Here is a 17,294-nt window from a genome sequence, read left to right on the forward strand (position 1 = left end):
CGACATAGTCCCAGTGGACATGCATCCATGTAGTGATGGTAAAGATGGCCTATTTGAGCCTACCACTTTTTCCAGATCTGAGATCTTCTGCTCTTGCTGGTGTATTTGCTGATTCTTCATTTCCACAACCTCCTTCAAGCTCTTCAGATCCTTCTCAATATGCTGGTATGGAGCTAAAACATCCTGATGCATGCAAACATATGACTTCACTCAAGAGGTCTGTTAATCTCGTGAGATTTAAGGATCTATCAATTGTATACACAGATGTTACGGGGCAGATGATAACGTAAATACACATACTAATAACTAAATATTGATTCTAGCGATACCTATAAAATGTAATTACCTGACACTATTGCTCTTCAAACACCTTCATTTTCCTGCTTTTGAACTAACCGGCATGTCAGGGTGAACAATTTTACTTTATTTTAGTCGTTGTAGTTGTACCTAAAATATTGCCTGTAAAGTTACCAAATGTTTTATAGTGGCAACAGTTTGAGAGAAATTCACTTTGCATTATTTCCTATGGGAAAAATAGTTTTGAAATGACAAACTTGGACAACTTGGAAGTTGAGTGGCGTCATGTAAGGATTTGTTTTCAGCTTTGGGAATTCCACTGCTATAGGCGGAAATAGGCGGATAGTGGTGTGTTGTTGTAGGCATGGTGGTCGATGTTTTTGGTGATGCTTACATATGGACTTATACTGTATGATAATGAATACATTTATGAGAAAGTTTTTTGTTATAGCACCACCATCTGACCAATTGCTAGGAGAATTTATGCAGAAGTGCAAATATATTTTCTTTAGCAAAAACTCACAACTATTTGTTCGTCGGTGCTCTTTCTCAAAGCCTCTTCAAAGCGCTTGGCTTTGTCCCGCAGACTGTGGTTTTGAAATGTGAGCGTGTCCACTTGATCCTGGATGACACGCAGTAACACAGAATTGTTTTTCACCAACTCTGGCTTCCAAAGCATTTTTATATTGTTTGATCATACCTGAAGTGAAAGCCTTAGTTTCTCAAAATCCTCCTCAAGAAGCATCTTCTGTTGCTCGTGAGCTTTCCTTAAATCTAAATATGCATTTGTCAATGATTGAGTTTATTTATAAAAGGTCAAGTTGTGTTATTTTCATGTGATATACATTCATACCTCTCATGGTTCGGGCATGCTCCTCATGCATTGTTGCCATGGTGATATTATGCATGTCTCTGAGTTCCTGAATGGCTGCCTGGTGGTGAGCTGTCATCTCCTCCACCTGACACACAACAAACACATTTCCAATGACTAATCACATGCACTAATTACAACCCCAATTCCAATGAAGTTGGGATGTTGTGTTAACCATGTTCAAACTGATAAACTTTATTGTTTTTAGCAAATAATCATTAACTTAGAATTTTATGGCTGCAACACGTTCCAAAAAAGCTGGGACAGGGTCATGTTTACCACTCTGTTACATCACCTTTTCTTTTAACAACATTCAATAAACGTTTAGGAACTGAGGACACTAATTCTTGAAGGTTTGAAGGTGGAATTCTTTCCCATTCTTGCTTGATGTACAGCTTCAGCTGTTCAACAGTCCAGGGTCTCGGTTGTCGTATTTTATGCTTCATAATGCACCACACATTTTCAATGAGAGACAGGTCTGGACTGCAGGCAGGCCAGTCTAGTACCCGCACTCTTTTATTACGAAGCCACGCTGTTGTAACACGTGCACAATGTGGTTTGGCATTGTCTCGCTGAAATAAGCAGGGGCGTCCATAAAAAATACGTTGCTTGGATGGCAGCATGTTTCTCCAAAACCTGTCTGTACCTTTCAGCATCAATGGCGTCTTCACAGATGCGTAAGTTACCCATGCCATTGGCACTAACACAGCCCCATACCATCACAGATGATGGCTTTTGAACTTTGCGTCCATAACAGTCCAGAAGGTTCTTTTCCTCTTTGGTCCGGAGGACACGACGTCCACAATTTGGACAGATGGAATTTAAAATGTGGACTCGGCGGACCACAGAACACTTTTCCACTTGTCATCAGTCCATCTTAGATGAGCTCGGGCCCAGAGAAGCCGGTGACGTTTCTGGGTGTTGTTGATAAATGGCTTTTGCTTTGCATAGTAGAGTTTCAAGTTGCACTTACGGAGGTAAATTGGATTTACTGACATTGGTTTTCTGAAGTGTTCCTGAGCCCATGTGGTGATATCCTTTACAGATTGATGTCGGTTTTTGATGCAGTGCCGCCTGAGGGATCGAAGGTCATTGGCATTCAATTTTGGTTTTCAGCCTTGCAGCTTACATGCAGTGATTTCTCCAGATTCCCTGAACCTTTTGATGACATAATGGACCGTAGATGATGAAATCCCTATATTCCTTGCAATTGAGGAACATTGTCCTGAAACGGTTCGACTATTATCTCACGCACTTGTTCACAAAGAGGTGAACCTCGCCCCATCTTTGCTTGTGAATGACTCAGCAACTCAGGGAAGCTCCTTTTATACCCAATCATGGCACCCACCTTTTCCCAATTAGCCTGTTCCCCCTTTGGATGTTCCAAACAGGTGTTTGATGAGCATTCCTTAACTTTCTCAGTCTTCTCAGGTCACGGGCGTGCTGGAGCCTTTCTTTTTTTGGAATGTGTTGCAGCCATACAATTCTAAGTTAATGATTATTTGCTAAAAACAATAAAGTTTATCAGTTTGAACATTAAATATTTTGTCTTTGTAGTGTATTAAATATAGGTTGAACATGATTTGCAAATTATTGTATTCTGTTTTTATTTATGTTTAACACAACGTCCCAACTTCATTGGAATTGGGGTTGTACAACAAGTCAGGGATATTCAGCTTTCAGGTGAAATTTCAGAATGAATCTAAAATACACTACATTTTCAGGTTAACTTACTTTGACCTTCCCTAAACTTTTGAATGCACCTGTTCTACTGTTTAATGATTCAGTACTTTTTGCACAACTGGCTGTTCTCTAAGAAGGAGCTGAATGACAAAATTGACGACAGGTACTTGATTCATGAATCAACCAATCAATTAAAGGTTCACTTGTAAAAGTTATAGTACATTTTAGGTTCAACCAAAAATTAAACTTGAAAGCTGACTATCTCAAACGTTTTGTTAATAATGTACTGTATGTGAAAGCGGCTCTATATAAAGAGGAAACAGAGGAAAAAGAGGAAATCTGATGCTGCCCGCTTTTTACCTGCTCCTGTTGCTGGGTCCTAAGCTCCTCCAAATCCGACTGAAGCTCCGCCTTCAGGTGTTCCGTCTCAACAGAGTGACACTTCCGGAGGCTCTCCTCCACGGCGGATAGCTCAACTTCCTGCTGCAACTGCAGCTCCTGCAGCTGACATTCAAATGCCGATTCCACTGCAGACCTTTCCAGCTTGAGTCTCTCCCAGTTTGCAGAGTTGGACACTGAGCAGGAGTGATGCGTTATAAGCATGTTAATTTGCATTCCGGAAAGACTGTGCTTTGATAAAATATCATCACAGAAGGAGTTTTAGCATTTTTGGAATTCATCTATTGATGAAGAATATTATTCACAGTGGAATCTCTCAATCACGACATCTCAAAATTTTGGGGTAAAGGGATCCCTTTTAGGAGAGATAATTTTCCAAGATATATCCATCCATCCATTTTCTGAGCCGCTTCTCCTCACTAGGGTCGCGGAGCTTATCCCAGCTGTTATCTGGCAGGAGGCAGGGTACACCCTGAACTGGTTGCCAGCCAATCACAGGGCACATAGAAACAAATAACCATTCGCACTCACAGTCACACCTACGGGCACTTTAGAGTCTCCAATTAATGCTTGTTTTTGGGATGTGGGATGAAACCGCAGTGCCCCGAGAAAACCCACGCAAGCACAGGGAGAACATGCAAACTCCACACAGGCGGGGCCGGGGATTGAACCCGGGTCCTCAGAACTGTGAGGCTGACGCTCTAACCAGTCGTCCACCGTGCCGCCTCCAAGATATATATTGACAAATATTTTGCTGCGGTCACCTTGCCTCACCTCATCAACTGTACATGAGAAAATGGTGTGAGAGAGAGGCTGTGAGCATGCAGGGATTTTAGATTTGTGATGCGTCAAAATCATGTCAGAGCTTTCAATCCCCGGATTGTTAGCCTAATACCATAGTGGCCTAAGTCAATTTGAAAGATTTCAGAAAACAAGAAAGAACAAATTTTTTTTAGCAAGCACGTTTTTTATTGCTATTTAGGTCTGCAACTAACAATTATGTGAATAATCTATTGCTTTTAAAAAAAAATTATGAATCGATGATGCGAAGACTAAAATGTCATCCCTTTATTTAAAAACATGACATTATTTCAAATTCACAGTGCATAAAATGTACAAACATGACGATGAAATTTTATTTAAATTTAATGCTTTATTATTATTATTATTATTATAAATATAATTATAAATATTTATGCCCTGCGATTGGCTGGCAACCAGTTCAGGGTGTACCCTGCCTCCTACCCGTTGATAGCTGGGTTAGGCTCCAGCACTCCCGTGACCATTGTGAGGATAAGTGGTTCAGAAAATGGATGGATGGATATTAATATTTACTGTTGAGAGACTGGAATTCCAAGGATTTGGACCATTTTTAGTTAAAATCTCTAAGCGATTAATGGATTATCAAAAATCGCTAGAGATTAATATGATAATCGCTCATTTGTCGATTAATCATTTCACCTCTATTGATATTAACAGTTAGTTAAAAATGGCTTTGATTGGTCGACAGTCATTCACAGGGTACATGTAGCTGTGCACAGATATTCACACTCATATTTGCACTATCACTAAGTAGGAATTTAACCCCATCTTCCTCGACAAAGTCAGGGACGTAAACTACTACACTGTCAGTGATCATTTCACTAACATTTTCAGGTATACAAAACACTCAAACAGCGGCCATTTGTGATTGCGCCTTAGCGCAGAGCAAGACCTCAGCTCAGTGAGCATCAAGGGGATAACTTGTTTTTACTTTTTGCTTGGCTTACGTGTGTCGTGCTAATAAGACTGTTATGACTAAATTATATGACCACCATCATGCATGACTTTTCTAAGATAGCAGCATACATCACATGAACTCAGTTCATCAAGCATAAAACAAATAACTCTGTTTTGACATTGTTTTGGCATTTTAATGTGACACTTACTCCAAAAGAACCCAAACAAGAGATGTTAAGAGAAGACAAATGTGAGAGGATAATAGGAAGTCATGAAAAACGTACTCACCCAGTTGCTCTTTCATCATTTGTATTTCTTGGAATAAGTTCGATTCACTCTCTTCTGTGATTTTATTCTGATGAGACAAAAAATAGGTACAAATTGAAAGTGGCACTTGTACTGCCAAAATAGTGAGCTACAGTATCTAGTGTTTGAACAAAATACTAAAACGTGCATGATCTGATTTACATAAGTGAGTGAATGCAACTGACAGTTTTTAATTCACGATTATAAATTGATGTCGATGAAAACAGATGCATGTGAGGTAAGGGTGGGACAAAATATCTATTGCTATATATCAGGGATCATCAACCTTTTTGCAACCGAGAGCTACTTCTTGGTACTGTTTAATGCGAAGGGCTACCAGTTTGATATTTGCTTCTGAAATAACAAATTTGGTCAAATTAACTTAAATGATATGTTGTTATTGATAATTATTCATATTCATTATTATTGAAGACATTGATCATGTTAATAATTTCTCACAGTATTTATTAACAATGATTTAGGAATCAGGTAAATATCAATACTCAACACTATTTCTTGAAATCTCTGCAAGTGCAGGAAATCACAATGTCACATTTTCATCGGCACTAACAATTTGTTTACGAATCATGAACTATGTTGCACCATATTTTTACAAATGTCTTATGAATTATGAAACACAAAGATTTGCTTTCAGATTTTTAAATCTTATCACTTTTTGAACCAAATCGGAAGCATTTTTAACAATTTTTCGTTATTTTTATTTAATTTGCCCATGGTACTGCCATGTTGCCACTGAGAACATCTCTTTCTGTTTTTTTTTTTTTTTTTTTGTCGGTCAGTGGGAAGCCTGTCATTGCAATGCTGTGCACCAGTGTGTTGTAATCTGGGGTGTAATTTGACACTGCAACTGAGTGCGTCTTGCAGGTGTCCATCAGTGAGGCCTTTTTTGTTTTTGTTTTTGATGAAGTTCATGTCAAAAAAAGGCAGATTCACACACATAGGCTGATCCAAACAAGCTGGCAACCTTCATAGCTACTGTGCATACATCACTGTACTTTTCTGTTTCAATAAGACGCCAAAGGTTTGGTGCAGCACGCCAGTCTTTGAGGTTCAGATCATTTTGCAATGTTACAGTTTCAATCTCCACCTGTCCAATATCCAAGCTGAACATTGATCTTAGTTGCTCAGCAATGTATGTTGCGTCTACATTTATGAAAGGGTTGGAAATGAATGACACACAAGGCTCAAGCTGACAGAGGTCACAAAACCTGTTCTCAAACTCTAGCCTGTCTGTTTATGACTTGAGAGTACTTTCCTACAACTTTGTCATAATTCTCAGATGGATCATCATTGGTTTGCAGCACCATCTGCACAGATGGAAAGTGCAGCAACTTTTTTTCTCTATAAATTCACAGAGAAAATGTTCATCCGAGCTTTAAATGCATTTAGAGCGCTTATCAGTAACAGTCTTACCTTTGCCTTGCAGCTCACAGTTCAAATGGTTCAGTTTCACAGTAATGTCTGTTAAAAATGCAAGGTGAAGTGTCCACTCAGTGTTCTCCAGTAACAATGTGTCTTCACCTTTGGATTGTATGAACTCTATGATTTCTCTCAAAAGTGAAAAAAAACCAAAACGAACCAAAACTTGTCCCCAGCTGAGCCAACGGTTTGCAGTGTGTAGTAAAAGGTCACCATCTTCAGCTGGCAGCTCCTCCAAAAGCACCTTGAATGTTCTATGCTGTTTAGCTCTGGAGCGGATGCTACAATACAAACTTTGAAATCTACAGTTGTTTTCCCTGACATTGTCATTTTCAAATTTACAACAAATTTAAAAACAATAGCAACAAAAAATGCTAAATGCAGCACGCTGTTAAGTGGCATATTTTTTATTTACATTTTTTTAAGAATAGCAACACAAAAAAAAATTAAGAAGCATCACACTGGTGAAATATTTTTAGAACAGGCTCGCAGGCGACTCATAGGCTGCCCGTTGACTCTTGCTATATATTATATTATCTCCCAAGGTGCAGTACTGATGCTCCAACATCAGCTATAGATATCGCTGCCCTACATAAAAAAATGTCCTTATCATGAGGTAGTTTGCAATTTCTTCCCCCTAATGATGTTTTAAACTGCAGCTATCTTTGTACAAACAGCAGGTGGCGCTGACATTTCCTCTAATGAGCCAGCCATTCTTGAAATTCATTTGCACCTAGGGGCTAGTGATTGCTGCACTCAGACAGCAGCCATAAATATGTCTGCTCATCTCACGGGTTAAATCATTCCAGTGGACTCAGGAAGCTTCATGAGAGAAGCTCAGTGACACACTGAACTCTCCCAGAACCTCCCCCGCAGTCACCGGCGCTCTCACCCATCATAATCATCGCACTCGGCAGCCACGCTGTGAATCTTACCTCAGCGTGTTAAATACTGTATGTGCTCTTGAGCCTACATTTTAGTAATCGCAAAGGCTATGTTGATCAAGACGATGAAAATCACCATGGAGAAATTTGTCATTTCACTAGTGACACTTGGCACAACACTTAGTGGGATAGTGTAATGGTGTCAGTTCAAATAGCACTGTCACCTTGAGGCAGTAATGCTGAGTGGTGACGATGAAGGCTTCTAAACCCAATGAGGTCTTCCTCAGTTTTTCTTTAAGAGCTCTCAGTTGCTTTTCTTGCTGCTCACAGCGTCCACGCAGCCTCTCCAGCTTATGTGACAAAAACATAATAGCGTCAATGTCTTTTGACTCACTGGACGGGCTCCTATACTGATTTTCACTGAATCTCACCTGCTCACGTTGGTCCTCGTTCTCCTTCTCCTTTGCTTTCCTTTCTTCGTCTTCTCTCTGCTGAGCATCCTCCTTCTCTTGCTGCAGCTTCAAGGGGGGCACGCGACGAGGGGACCCAGGGGGCACTGACCCCCAAGGCGGCCCTCCTGCAGGTCGCTGGCCTGACTGGACTATAGGGAGGGAAGAAGGAACACTATGACAATTGAATGGCAATTATAAAGACCAATGATTAAATATTCCATATCATCATTCATCCATCCATTTTCTATACCGCTTATCCTCACTTGGCTTGCGGGTGAGCTGGGGTCTATCCCAGCTGACTTTGGGCGACCCCTGGATTGGTTGCCATCCAATTGCAGTGCACACCAGTCATCATATACTCATAAATATTTCCAATGAATCAGGATAAATTCTTTATCGAATTGATGAATATCGACTATAGAAATTGCACCTGACCTACTGCTAATGGCAGTGTTCACCTGATAAATGACACTGAGTTAATATAATCTTTTGTACAGAAAAACACTTAGGTTCTATCTAATCTCAAGATAAATGTGACCATTTGTAAGTCAGTAGCTGAAATGCAGCTTTTCATAAAACCCTATTGCAGTTCAATAAGTCCATGTATATTCCTACACTTTTTGATAAAAAAAACATACACATTAAAATGATTTAATTATTTTTAAAGTTGGAGATGATGAAAAGTCGAATGCTTGAACCCCTTCTTTCCACCATGTGTGAGTCACCTTGACATGTGGTGACCACATTAGCAGGTGGAGCGCTCTCTCTTGGCCAAATGAAATTGCTTTGCTTTTTTTCAGTGGAAAACAATTGTCACAAAATTTCAATTATTTTATCACAACAAAAATTAAGGAGTCCCAAAAGAAACAAATCAAATTGCCCTATAGTAATTTAACAATCCAACACACTGCAGCACAGTGTGACTCCCTCAATCTCATCATTCAGCCAATTAACGTATGGGGGTCGGTCTCCATGACAACCCGAGGCTGGGGTTGGGGAGCAGGGTACCAGATAATGAGTGAAAAATCTGTTTGCAGGAGGTGGGGGTGATAAGGGCCCTGGGTAAAGAAGGGAGGGGGGTACTTGAAGCCATTGTAAAAGGACTTTTTGGGAAAGGAGCAATTAAGTTTAGACAAAAGTGGGGACAAAAAAATGCCACATTGTGTAAAAAAGACAAAGGAACCACAAAAGATTCCACTGGGACACATCTGAATGATACTTGACAGATGGAGCGTAGTGAATACCGCATACCTGATTTGTTTATATTGCTCAATTTCATATAATTTGATCAATAAAGGTAAAGACATGGCCCACAGAATTAGCTTTTGGTTAGGTTAAATTTTTTTTATTTTTTTATTTTACTGGTAAGAGTATTTGAATTATTGGCATTTGTCCATCAAAAAATGTAATTCTATAGTAGTATTTTTCAAAGTTTTAATGCCAAGTTTTAATGCCATCAATGTGTAAAGGATATCACCACATGGGCTCAGGAACACTTCAGAAAACCAATGTCAGTAAATACAATTCGGCGCTACAACCGTAAGTGCAACCTGAAACTCTACTATGCAAAGCAAAAGCCATTTATCAACAACACCCAGAAACGCCGCCGGCTTCTCTGGGCTCGAGCTCATCTAAGATGGACCGATGCAAAGTGGAAAAGTGTTCTGTGGTCCGACGAGTCCACATTTCAAATTCCATCTATCCATCCATCCATCCATTTTCTGAGCCGCTTCTCCTCACTAGGGTCGCGGGTGTACTGGAGCCTATCCCAGCTATCATCGGGCAGGAGGCAGGGTACACCCTGAATTGGTTGCCAGCCAATCACAGGGCACATACAAACAAACAACCATTCACACTCACATTCACACCTACGGGCAATTTATAGTTGTTAATTAACCTACCACGCATGCTTTTGGGATGTGGGAGGAAATTGTTTTTGGAAATTGTGGACGTTGTGTCCTCCGGGCCAAAGAGGAAAAGAACCATCCGGACTGTTATGGACGCAAAGTTCAAAAGATCATCAGCTGTGATGGTATGGGGCTGTGTTAGTGTCAACGGCATGGGTAACTTACACATCTGTGAAGGCACCATTAATGCTGAAAGGTACATACAGGTTTCGGAGAAACATGCTGCCATCCAAGCAACGTCTTTTTCATGGACGCCCCTGCTTATTTCAGCAAGACAATGCCAAACCACATTCTGCACGTGTTACAACAGCGTGGCTTCGTAATAAAAGAGTGGGGGTACTAGACTGGCCTGCCTGCATTCCAGACCTGTCTCCCATTGAAAATGTATGGCGCATTATGAAGCGTAAAATACGACAACAGAGACCCTCGACTGTTGAACAGCTGAAACTGTACATCAAGCAAGAATGAGAAAGAATTCCACCTACAAAGCTTCAACAATTAGTGTCCTCAGTTCCTCAAACGTTTATTGAATGTTGTTAAAAGGTGATGTAACACAATAGTAAACATGACCCAGTCCCAGCTTTTTTGGAACCTGTTGCAGCCATAAAATTCTAAGTTAATGATTATTTGCTCAAATCAATAGTTTATCAGTTTGAACATTAAATGTCTGGTCTTTGTAGTGTATTCAATTAAATATAGGTTGAACATGATTTGCAAATCATTGTATTCTGTTTTTATTTTTGTTGAACACAGTGTCCCAACTTCATTGGAATTGGGGTTGTAAAAACAAGTGTATTTCAATAGGCCACCACCATTTGGTCTGTCAATAAAAAAAATGCCTTTACTATGAATGCCTAAATTTTTACTAAATCATCAATATCTTTTTGAAAATAGGACTTTTAGCATGGCTCTTTCACCATGGGAGACATATACCCATATAAAACCAAGACAGCATTAAAAAAATAAAAGAAAGATTAGATGTTTTTTTTGTTTGGTTGTTTTTGTCTTTATCGACATTGATCAAATTATATGAAATTACCCATATGGTGTGTGAAAGGCAGACCATTGGAGGGACAAGAATTCAAGGAATAATGGGAGTGATTCCCACTCGTGTGGCAAGTTTAGGTTTCATATTCTGCCAGTTTCAGCTTCATTTCAACACAATTTTACTTTTTTCCCCTTCAGACCGTCCCGACATGCACCTTCTTCTGTGTTCTGTCAATATCTCTAAAACCCAGTAAGAAACAGAAAATGCTTACTATTAAGTAGGAAAGAATGTGTCAGCTAATTTGCAGTAAAATGTAAACACAAGCAACTTTTGCAAGAATAAAATGCAGGCAGGCCCTTTCTGCCAAATTGGGTTCACAGAGTTCAAACTACAGGGTGTGCCAAGGAAGTTTAAACATTGTGAATCCCAGGCAATAGTCTGTGATGAATAAGTGAACAGGGAATAGCCACCAGCTTCTTCTGGTGACCTTTTTAAAACACATTCTCACCATCATCTTGTTTAAGGACTGTTTATCATCAGCAATTTGTTTTCTGATTATAATGTAGGAGTAGTTTTGACAGCTATAAAGTGGAAAACCGACCTGGTGACTGAGGTTTGGGTGGAACAACTGCCAGCCTCTTCGGGGAGGTTGGGAGGGAGCGTGTTACCTCGGAACGCCGCTGGAACTCCTTCCTGCCAACTGTTAAACAACAAGTAGGCCACTCAACACTATTTTGACTAGGAAGTTATGCAATGACACTTTGATACTTGACAATACAATAAATATGACAGTTCATAAAATAAAAGGAAAGAGAGAACAGATTGTTTCGGGACCATTGTGAACTAAATAACTATCATTGTAAATATTGGATGCATTAATAAAGAAAGTATACCTACAACAAAGACTGGTGGAAAGTGAATGGAGGGTTTTTATGCTGGCACATTAGTGTCTACATTCTCCAAGCATTCTTATGTTCTTTATAACTAAAAGTGTTCAATATTTCATAGGATTCTGGGTCAAAGCAAAGCCAGGCACACTGAGAAGGATGAGCCAGCTCTTGTCTGCTCTCCGTGACTCTTACAAACTTCCCAGACGAGACGGAAAATAAGGCTAAACTCTGAATGATACTCAGGATGACTTTTCCGATCTCGTCTTCTGTTGTGTGTCACATTAGATCTGGTGTGAGAGCTGGTGCGATGTGTGGGTGTTCAGAAACCGTAGCTGGATTTAGTTTAGAACAGTCTGTGAAATGTGCTACCTCGGATCTTTGGAATGGGGAAAAGTAGGGGGCAATGGGCGGCGCGGGGGGGGGCGGGGCAATGAAGGATTTGGGATTTAATAAAGAGGTGCGTTATAAAGTTAGCGGGAAGTCTATAGTCTATGCAGAGAGGAGATGGGCTCTTTAAAAAAAAAAAATACCATAATCAGAATTGTTATGTAAGAGAAGAATCTGATCCTGAACAAATCTAACTTAAAACCCGCAGAGAGATGTTCCATGTCTGCAAATCTGTGTTGGTTTGTTGTGTTAGATGTGATTTCACACTATCACAACACTGGCCTTGTTTCTACCCAGCTGTATAGTACAGTACAGCACTTATAGCATCCCAATTTTCAGCACCTTTTTGTTAGAGTACTGTTGCAGTAATACAGAATTGTGTAAGGTGGTGCTAGAAACAACACTATCTGTGTGAGTGGTCAACAGAGAATTCTCATTTGGTAACTCGCTACACTGGAACCTAAAAGTGGAGTAGGAAGTGAAGAAAAAACTCAATTAAAAAAATAACTTCTACTGACCCTCAGGAGAGCTTCTTGGTTGAGCGGGCAGGTATCGGCGCGGCAGTACTGGGGTGGATGGCGGCTGAAGGCTGTTGCTGCGACATGGCGCACCTCTCTTGTGATCTGTTGATGGAGAGCCACCGGTCACCCTGTGTAGAGGCGGCTCCTCGCTCACACTCAGACCTGGAACAGACACATATAGATGGATGACCTTGGATCAAAATGGTGATATGAGAAAGAGACGAAGGAGATGTTTCTCATTTGTTTTTTATGCAGGTACAATGAGGCCCCAGTTTGTGTAATCTTGCAAATAGATAAACACTACCACACTGCGTATATCCTGTTTATCTCCCATACCCGATCGATAACGACACAACACCTGCACTTCGACATCGTCCTTGTGTGTGTCACACAGGAATAAACAAGCAACCGCGAGGTGGTGATTAGGCCATAACTTGTCTCCTTTTGGCCTGCATTGTTAGCTATCCATGCCAAGTAGCAGACACACATGCTCATACATTATATTGCCAAAAGTATTCGCTCACCTGCCTTGAATCAGATATTAATTTAAGTGATATCCCATTTTTAATCCATAGGGTTCAATATGACATCGGTCCCTCCTCTGCAGTTATAACAACTTAAACTAGCACAATAATGAAACTCTGAGCTCATATTACAACACCAATTCCAATGAAGTTGGGACGTTGTGTTACACATAAATAAACACAGAATAACAAATTTTGTCTTTAGCAAATAATCATTAACTCACCTGCCTTGAATCAGATATTAATTTAAGTGATATCCCATTTTTAACCCATAGGGTTCAATATGACATCGGTTCCCCCTCTGCAGTTATAACAGCTTAAACTCTTCTGGGAAGGTTTACCACAAGGTCTATGAGTGTGCATATGGGAATTTATGACAATGTTTCCAGAAGCGGTTTGTGAGGTTACACATTGATGTTGGACGAGAAGGCCTGGCTCTCAGTCTCTGCTTGTGAACCTTGATTTGAGCACTGATGCACAGTCATGTTGGAACAGGTAGGGGCCATCTCCAAACTACTCCCACAAAGTTGGAAATGTCCAAAATATTGAGCTCCAGTGAAAAGAACTCTGAATGCTTTGGCAAACCAAGACATTTTAGACAGTCATACAGTTTGGGGATTACCCCTTCCTGTTCCAACATGTCTGTACACCAGTGTACAAAGCAAGGTTCATAAAGACATGGATGAGAGAATTTGATATGGATGAACTTGACTGGCCTGCAGAGTCCTGCCCTCAATCCAATACAACACCTTTGGGTTGATTTCGACTAGACAGAGAGCCAGGCCTTCTGGTCCAACATCAGTGTGTGACCTCACAAATATGCTCCTGGAAGAAGGGGCAAAAATTCCGATAAACTCACTCTAAAGCCTTCCAAAAAGAGTTGAAGCTGTTATATCTGCAAAGGGACCAACATCATCCATCCATCCATCCATTTTCTGATCCGCTTCTCCTCACTAGGGTCGCGGGCGTACTGGAGCCTATCCCAGCTATCATCGGGCAGGAGGCGGGGTACACCCCGAACTGGTTGCCAGCCAATCGCAGGGCACATACAAACAAACAACCATTCGCACACACATTCACACCTGCGGGCAATTTAGAGTTGTCAATTAACCTACCATGCATGTTTTTTTCACGTGGAGAAGATGCAAACTCCACACAGGCGGGGCCGGGGATTGAACCCCAGTCCTCAGAACTGTGAGGCAGATGCTCTAACCAGTCGTCCACCGTGCCGTCCCGACCAACATCATATTAAACCATACGGATTCAAAATGGGATATCATATGTGAGTCAAGGCAGGTGAGCAAATATGTTTGGCAATATAGTGCAGAATCCAGGGAGCCTCTTTGGTTTGACAACAACTTGTTAACAGGTTGTATATTTGCATAAGGAAAACATCACCACGCAACAATTTATTTTGCTTATTTTATTGTTGAGTAGGATTTTGGAGGAAAATTCCACAAAAATGGCACCCACTTGTCACATTGATCACTACAGATCCACCACACAGTATGACCAATTCGCTGAAAATGGCTAGGTAGAAAATTAAATAAAATGAATTTGAAGTTTATACAATATTAATCGTAATAATTTTATAATATAATGTAACGTAATCACAAGCTGTTGGAAAGTGAATAAAATAAGTTTGTCATAATAATGTGGTAAATGGCACAGTAAACCAGCTGAAGTAACATTCACATTTTAATTCTGACTGGTGCAATCGAGGTGGACTTCAAGCAAGGACAGATCAAAGATATTTACAGTGCTGAATGCAACAGTGACAACATTTGTGCACATGCAACATTGAGGCGTGATTTGAATGATTAAAAAAGGAGATTAGTGGTAATATAAAGACACCCAAACTGATAGATTTCGTGAACATAAAGGCAAGTTGATCGAGAACACCAGTGCTTGGCAAAATGGCAGCCGATGATGGATACGCGCACACAAAGCTAATAAATCGGGAGGAACACGGTAGCTAGGCTAGGGCGAAAGCAAACAATGTGAAAAAGGGATATGAAGATAGATGAGCTGATGCTGCTTGGATGGAGCCAGTGGCAAGCGTCTGTTATTATGACGAAAATGAAAAACAAGATATGGAGGGGAGAAAAACAAAGCGAAGCTCTGTTGGAGATTTATTGGCAAAGTTTTACAGCATAATCTCGAGTCCTTGCAGTCCTAATTCTGGAAAAAGGGATCACACTAAGGCATGTGCATTTACCTGAACCAGGAAACAGAACTGGAAGTTTAAAGTGAGTAATTCTTTAAATCCACCTTATTTTGTGGCTTAACCTCACCGCTGCCTGTGGAACACAGTGGGGTTTCTCAGACAGACGTCAGCTTCATTCTGCACTGCACTTCACGCGTGACACGTTCTGTAATTAAACTGGGAGATAGAATTCATCAGAGCCTGTGATTTGTTTCGCCTAATAGTCAGTGCGTCCTGTTATTTGTTGGAAGTTTTCAGTTGCTCAAATCAGTCTTAATGAAATATGTGGCAGTCCTCCACATTCCTCGTCAATAACCTTTCGTGTATTTATCAAATACTGTACTAGCAACTTACTATTAAGCCACAATGTGATTGATGCTGAGCAGATTCGAAATGTTACTGTAATGTATTTTGTTGGAGAAACGTCAGTTAATGTAGAGGCAATTTACAAGTCTGAAAACTTAATAACTGGGTATATCTTCACAATATATCTGCAGGAAACGCTTATGAATGCAAAGTACTGCATGTCAGCGGCAGTAAATGTGTGTGCGCATGTGCGTGTGTGTGTGTGTATTTGGGGGAGGCCAAGGTTAAAGCTGCATACATAAAGCACAAAATAATAGCCCTGCAGCGATGGACCTGAGTAGAAGTCTGCGGGAACGATTAAATGTGTGATGTCAGGAGATTTAAGTTCAGTCCGAAAAACAAAATAAACTATATGCTTCCAGATAAGACGAGTGTGAGGCTGCTTGCTCCGAGATCACACCTCCTCAACATTGCCACAGAAACGCTGTGAGTAAAATTTGAATACATCATATAAATTACTCACATTTTCTGACTCTGACACATGACGACAAAAGAAGACCATCATTTTTCAGTGTTAAGCAGTGGTGAACTGGGTCCGATGCTTTACAGTGGTGCACAAGTGCATCACACTGAGAGGTGCATCTGTTTTGGTTAAATAAAATATACTTTGGAAAAATTCTATCACATCAGAAGTGACTGTACAGTACATATTCTTAAATTTGCCTCGTTTCTGGCGTTATATTGAGATGCGGGCCTGATGAAGAGGCACTCAAGAAAGCATGTGGGTCAATATCATTAAAGTGCCTTTGGTGTCCTCATCACAATCACTGAGTTGTCATGAAAATAGCACAATAATGAAACTCTGAGCTCATATTACAACCCCAATTCCAATGAAGTTGGTACGTTGTGTTAAACATAAATAAACACAGAATACAATGATTTGCAAATCATGTTCAACCTATATTAAATTGAATACACTAGAAAGACGAAATATTTAATGTTCAAACTGATAAACTTTATTGTGTTTAGCAAATAATCCTTAACTTAGAATTTTATGGCTGCAACACGTTCCAAAAAAGCTGGGACAGGTGGCAAAAAAAAGTTGAGGAATGCTCATCAAACACCTGTTTGGAACATCCCACAGGTGAACAGGCTAATTGGGAACAGGTGGGTGCCATGATTGGGTATAAAAGGAGCTTCCCTGAATTGATCAGTCATTCATAAGCAAAGATGGGGTGAGGTTCACCTCTTAGTGAACAAGTGCGTGAGAAAATAGTCGAACAGTTTAAGGACAATGTTCCTCAACGTACAATTTCAAAGAATTTAGGGATATCATCACCTACGGTCCATAATATCATCAAAAGGTTCTGATAATCTGGAGAAATCACTGCATGAAAGCGGCAAGGCCCAAAACCAACATCGAATGCCCGTGACCTTCAATCCCTCAGGTGGCACTGCATCAAAAACCAACATCAATGTGTAAAGGTTATGACCACATGGGCTAAGAAACACTT

At 40.3% G+C, this 17,294-nt stretch overlaps 1 protein-coding gene across 2 annotated transcripts in view; it reads right to left on the reverse strand.

Moving 5' to 3' along the window:
• Positions 1 to 17,294, reverse strand: part of mtus2a (microtubule associated tumor suppressor candidate 2a) — a 52,959-nt gene that overhangs the window by 7,197 nt on the left and 28,468 nt on the right. The window contains exons 5-14 of one of the 2 annotated variants that reach the window (XM_061703285.1): positions 12,742 to 12,906; positions 11,548 to 11,646; positions 8,031 to 8,200; positions 7,824 to 7,949; positions 5,258 to 5,324; positions 3,212 to 3,426; positions 1,151 to 1,256; positions 998 to 1,071; positions 821 to 919; positions 64 to 183 (exon numbers count right to left, since the gene is read on the reverse strand). In XM_061703285.1, the coding sequence (XP_061559269.1) occupies positions 64 to 183; positions 821 to 919; positions 998 to 1,071; positions 1,151 to 1,256; positions 3,212 to 3,426; positions 5,258 to 5,324; positions 7,824 to 7,949; positions 8,031 to 8,200; positions 11,548 to 11,646; positions 12,742 to 12,906 (1,241 nt within the window). The remainder of the gene's footprint in view (positions 1 to 63; positions 184 to 820; positions 920 to 997; positions 1,072 to 1,150; positions 1,257 to 3,211; positions 3,427 to 5,257; positions 5,325 to 7,823; positions 7,950 to 8,030; positions 8,201 to 11,547; positions 11,647 to 12,741; positions 12,907 to 17,294) is intronic. The other variant, XM_061703286.1, reaches the window with a different exon arrangement.

The sequence above is a fragment of the Phycodurus eques genome, chromosome 17, assembly GCF_024500275.1.
Source record: "Phycodurus eques isolate BA_2022a chromosome 17, UOR_Pequ_1.1, whole genome shotgun sequence".
NCBI lineage: Eukaryota > Metazoa > Chordata > Actinopteri > Syngnathiformes > Syngnathidae > Phycodurus > Phycodurus eques.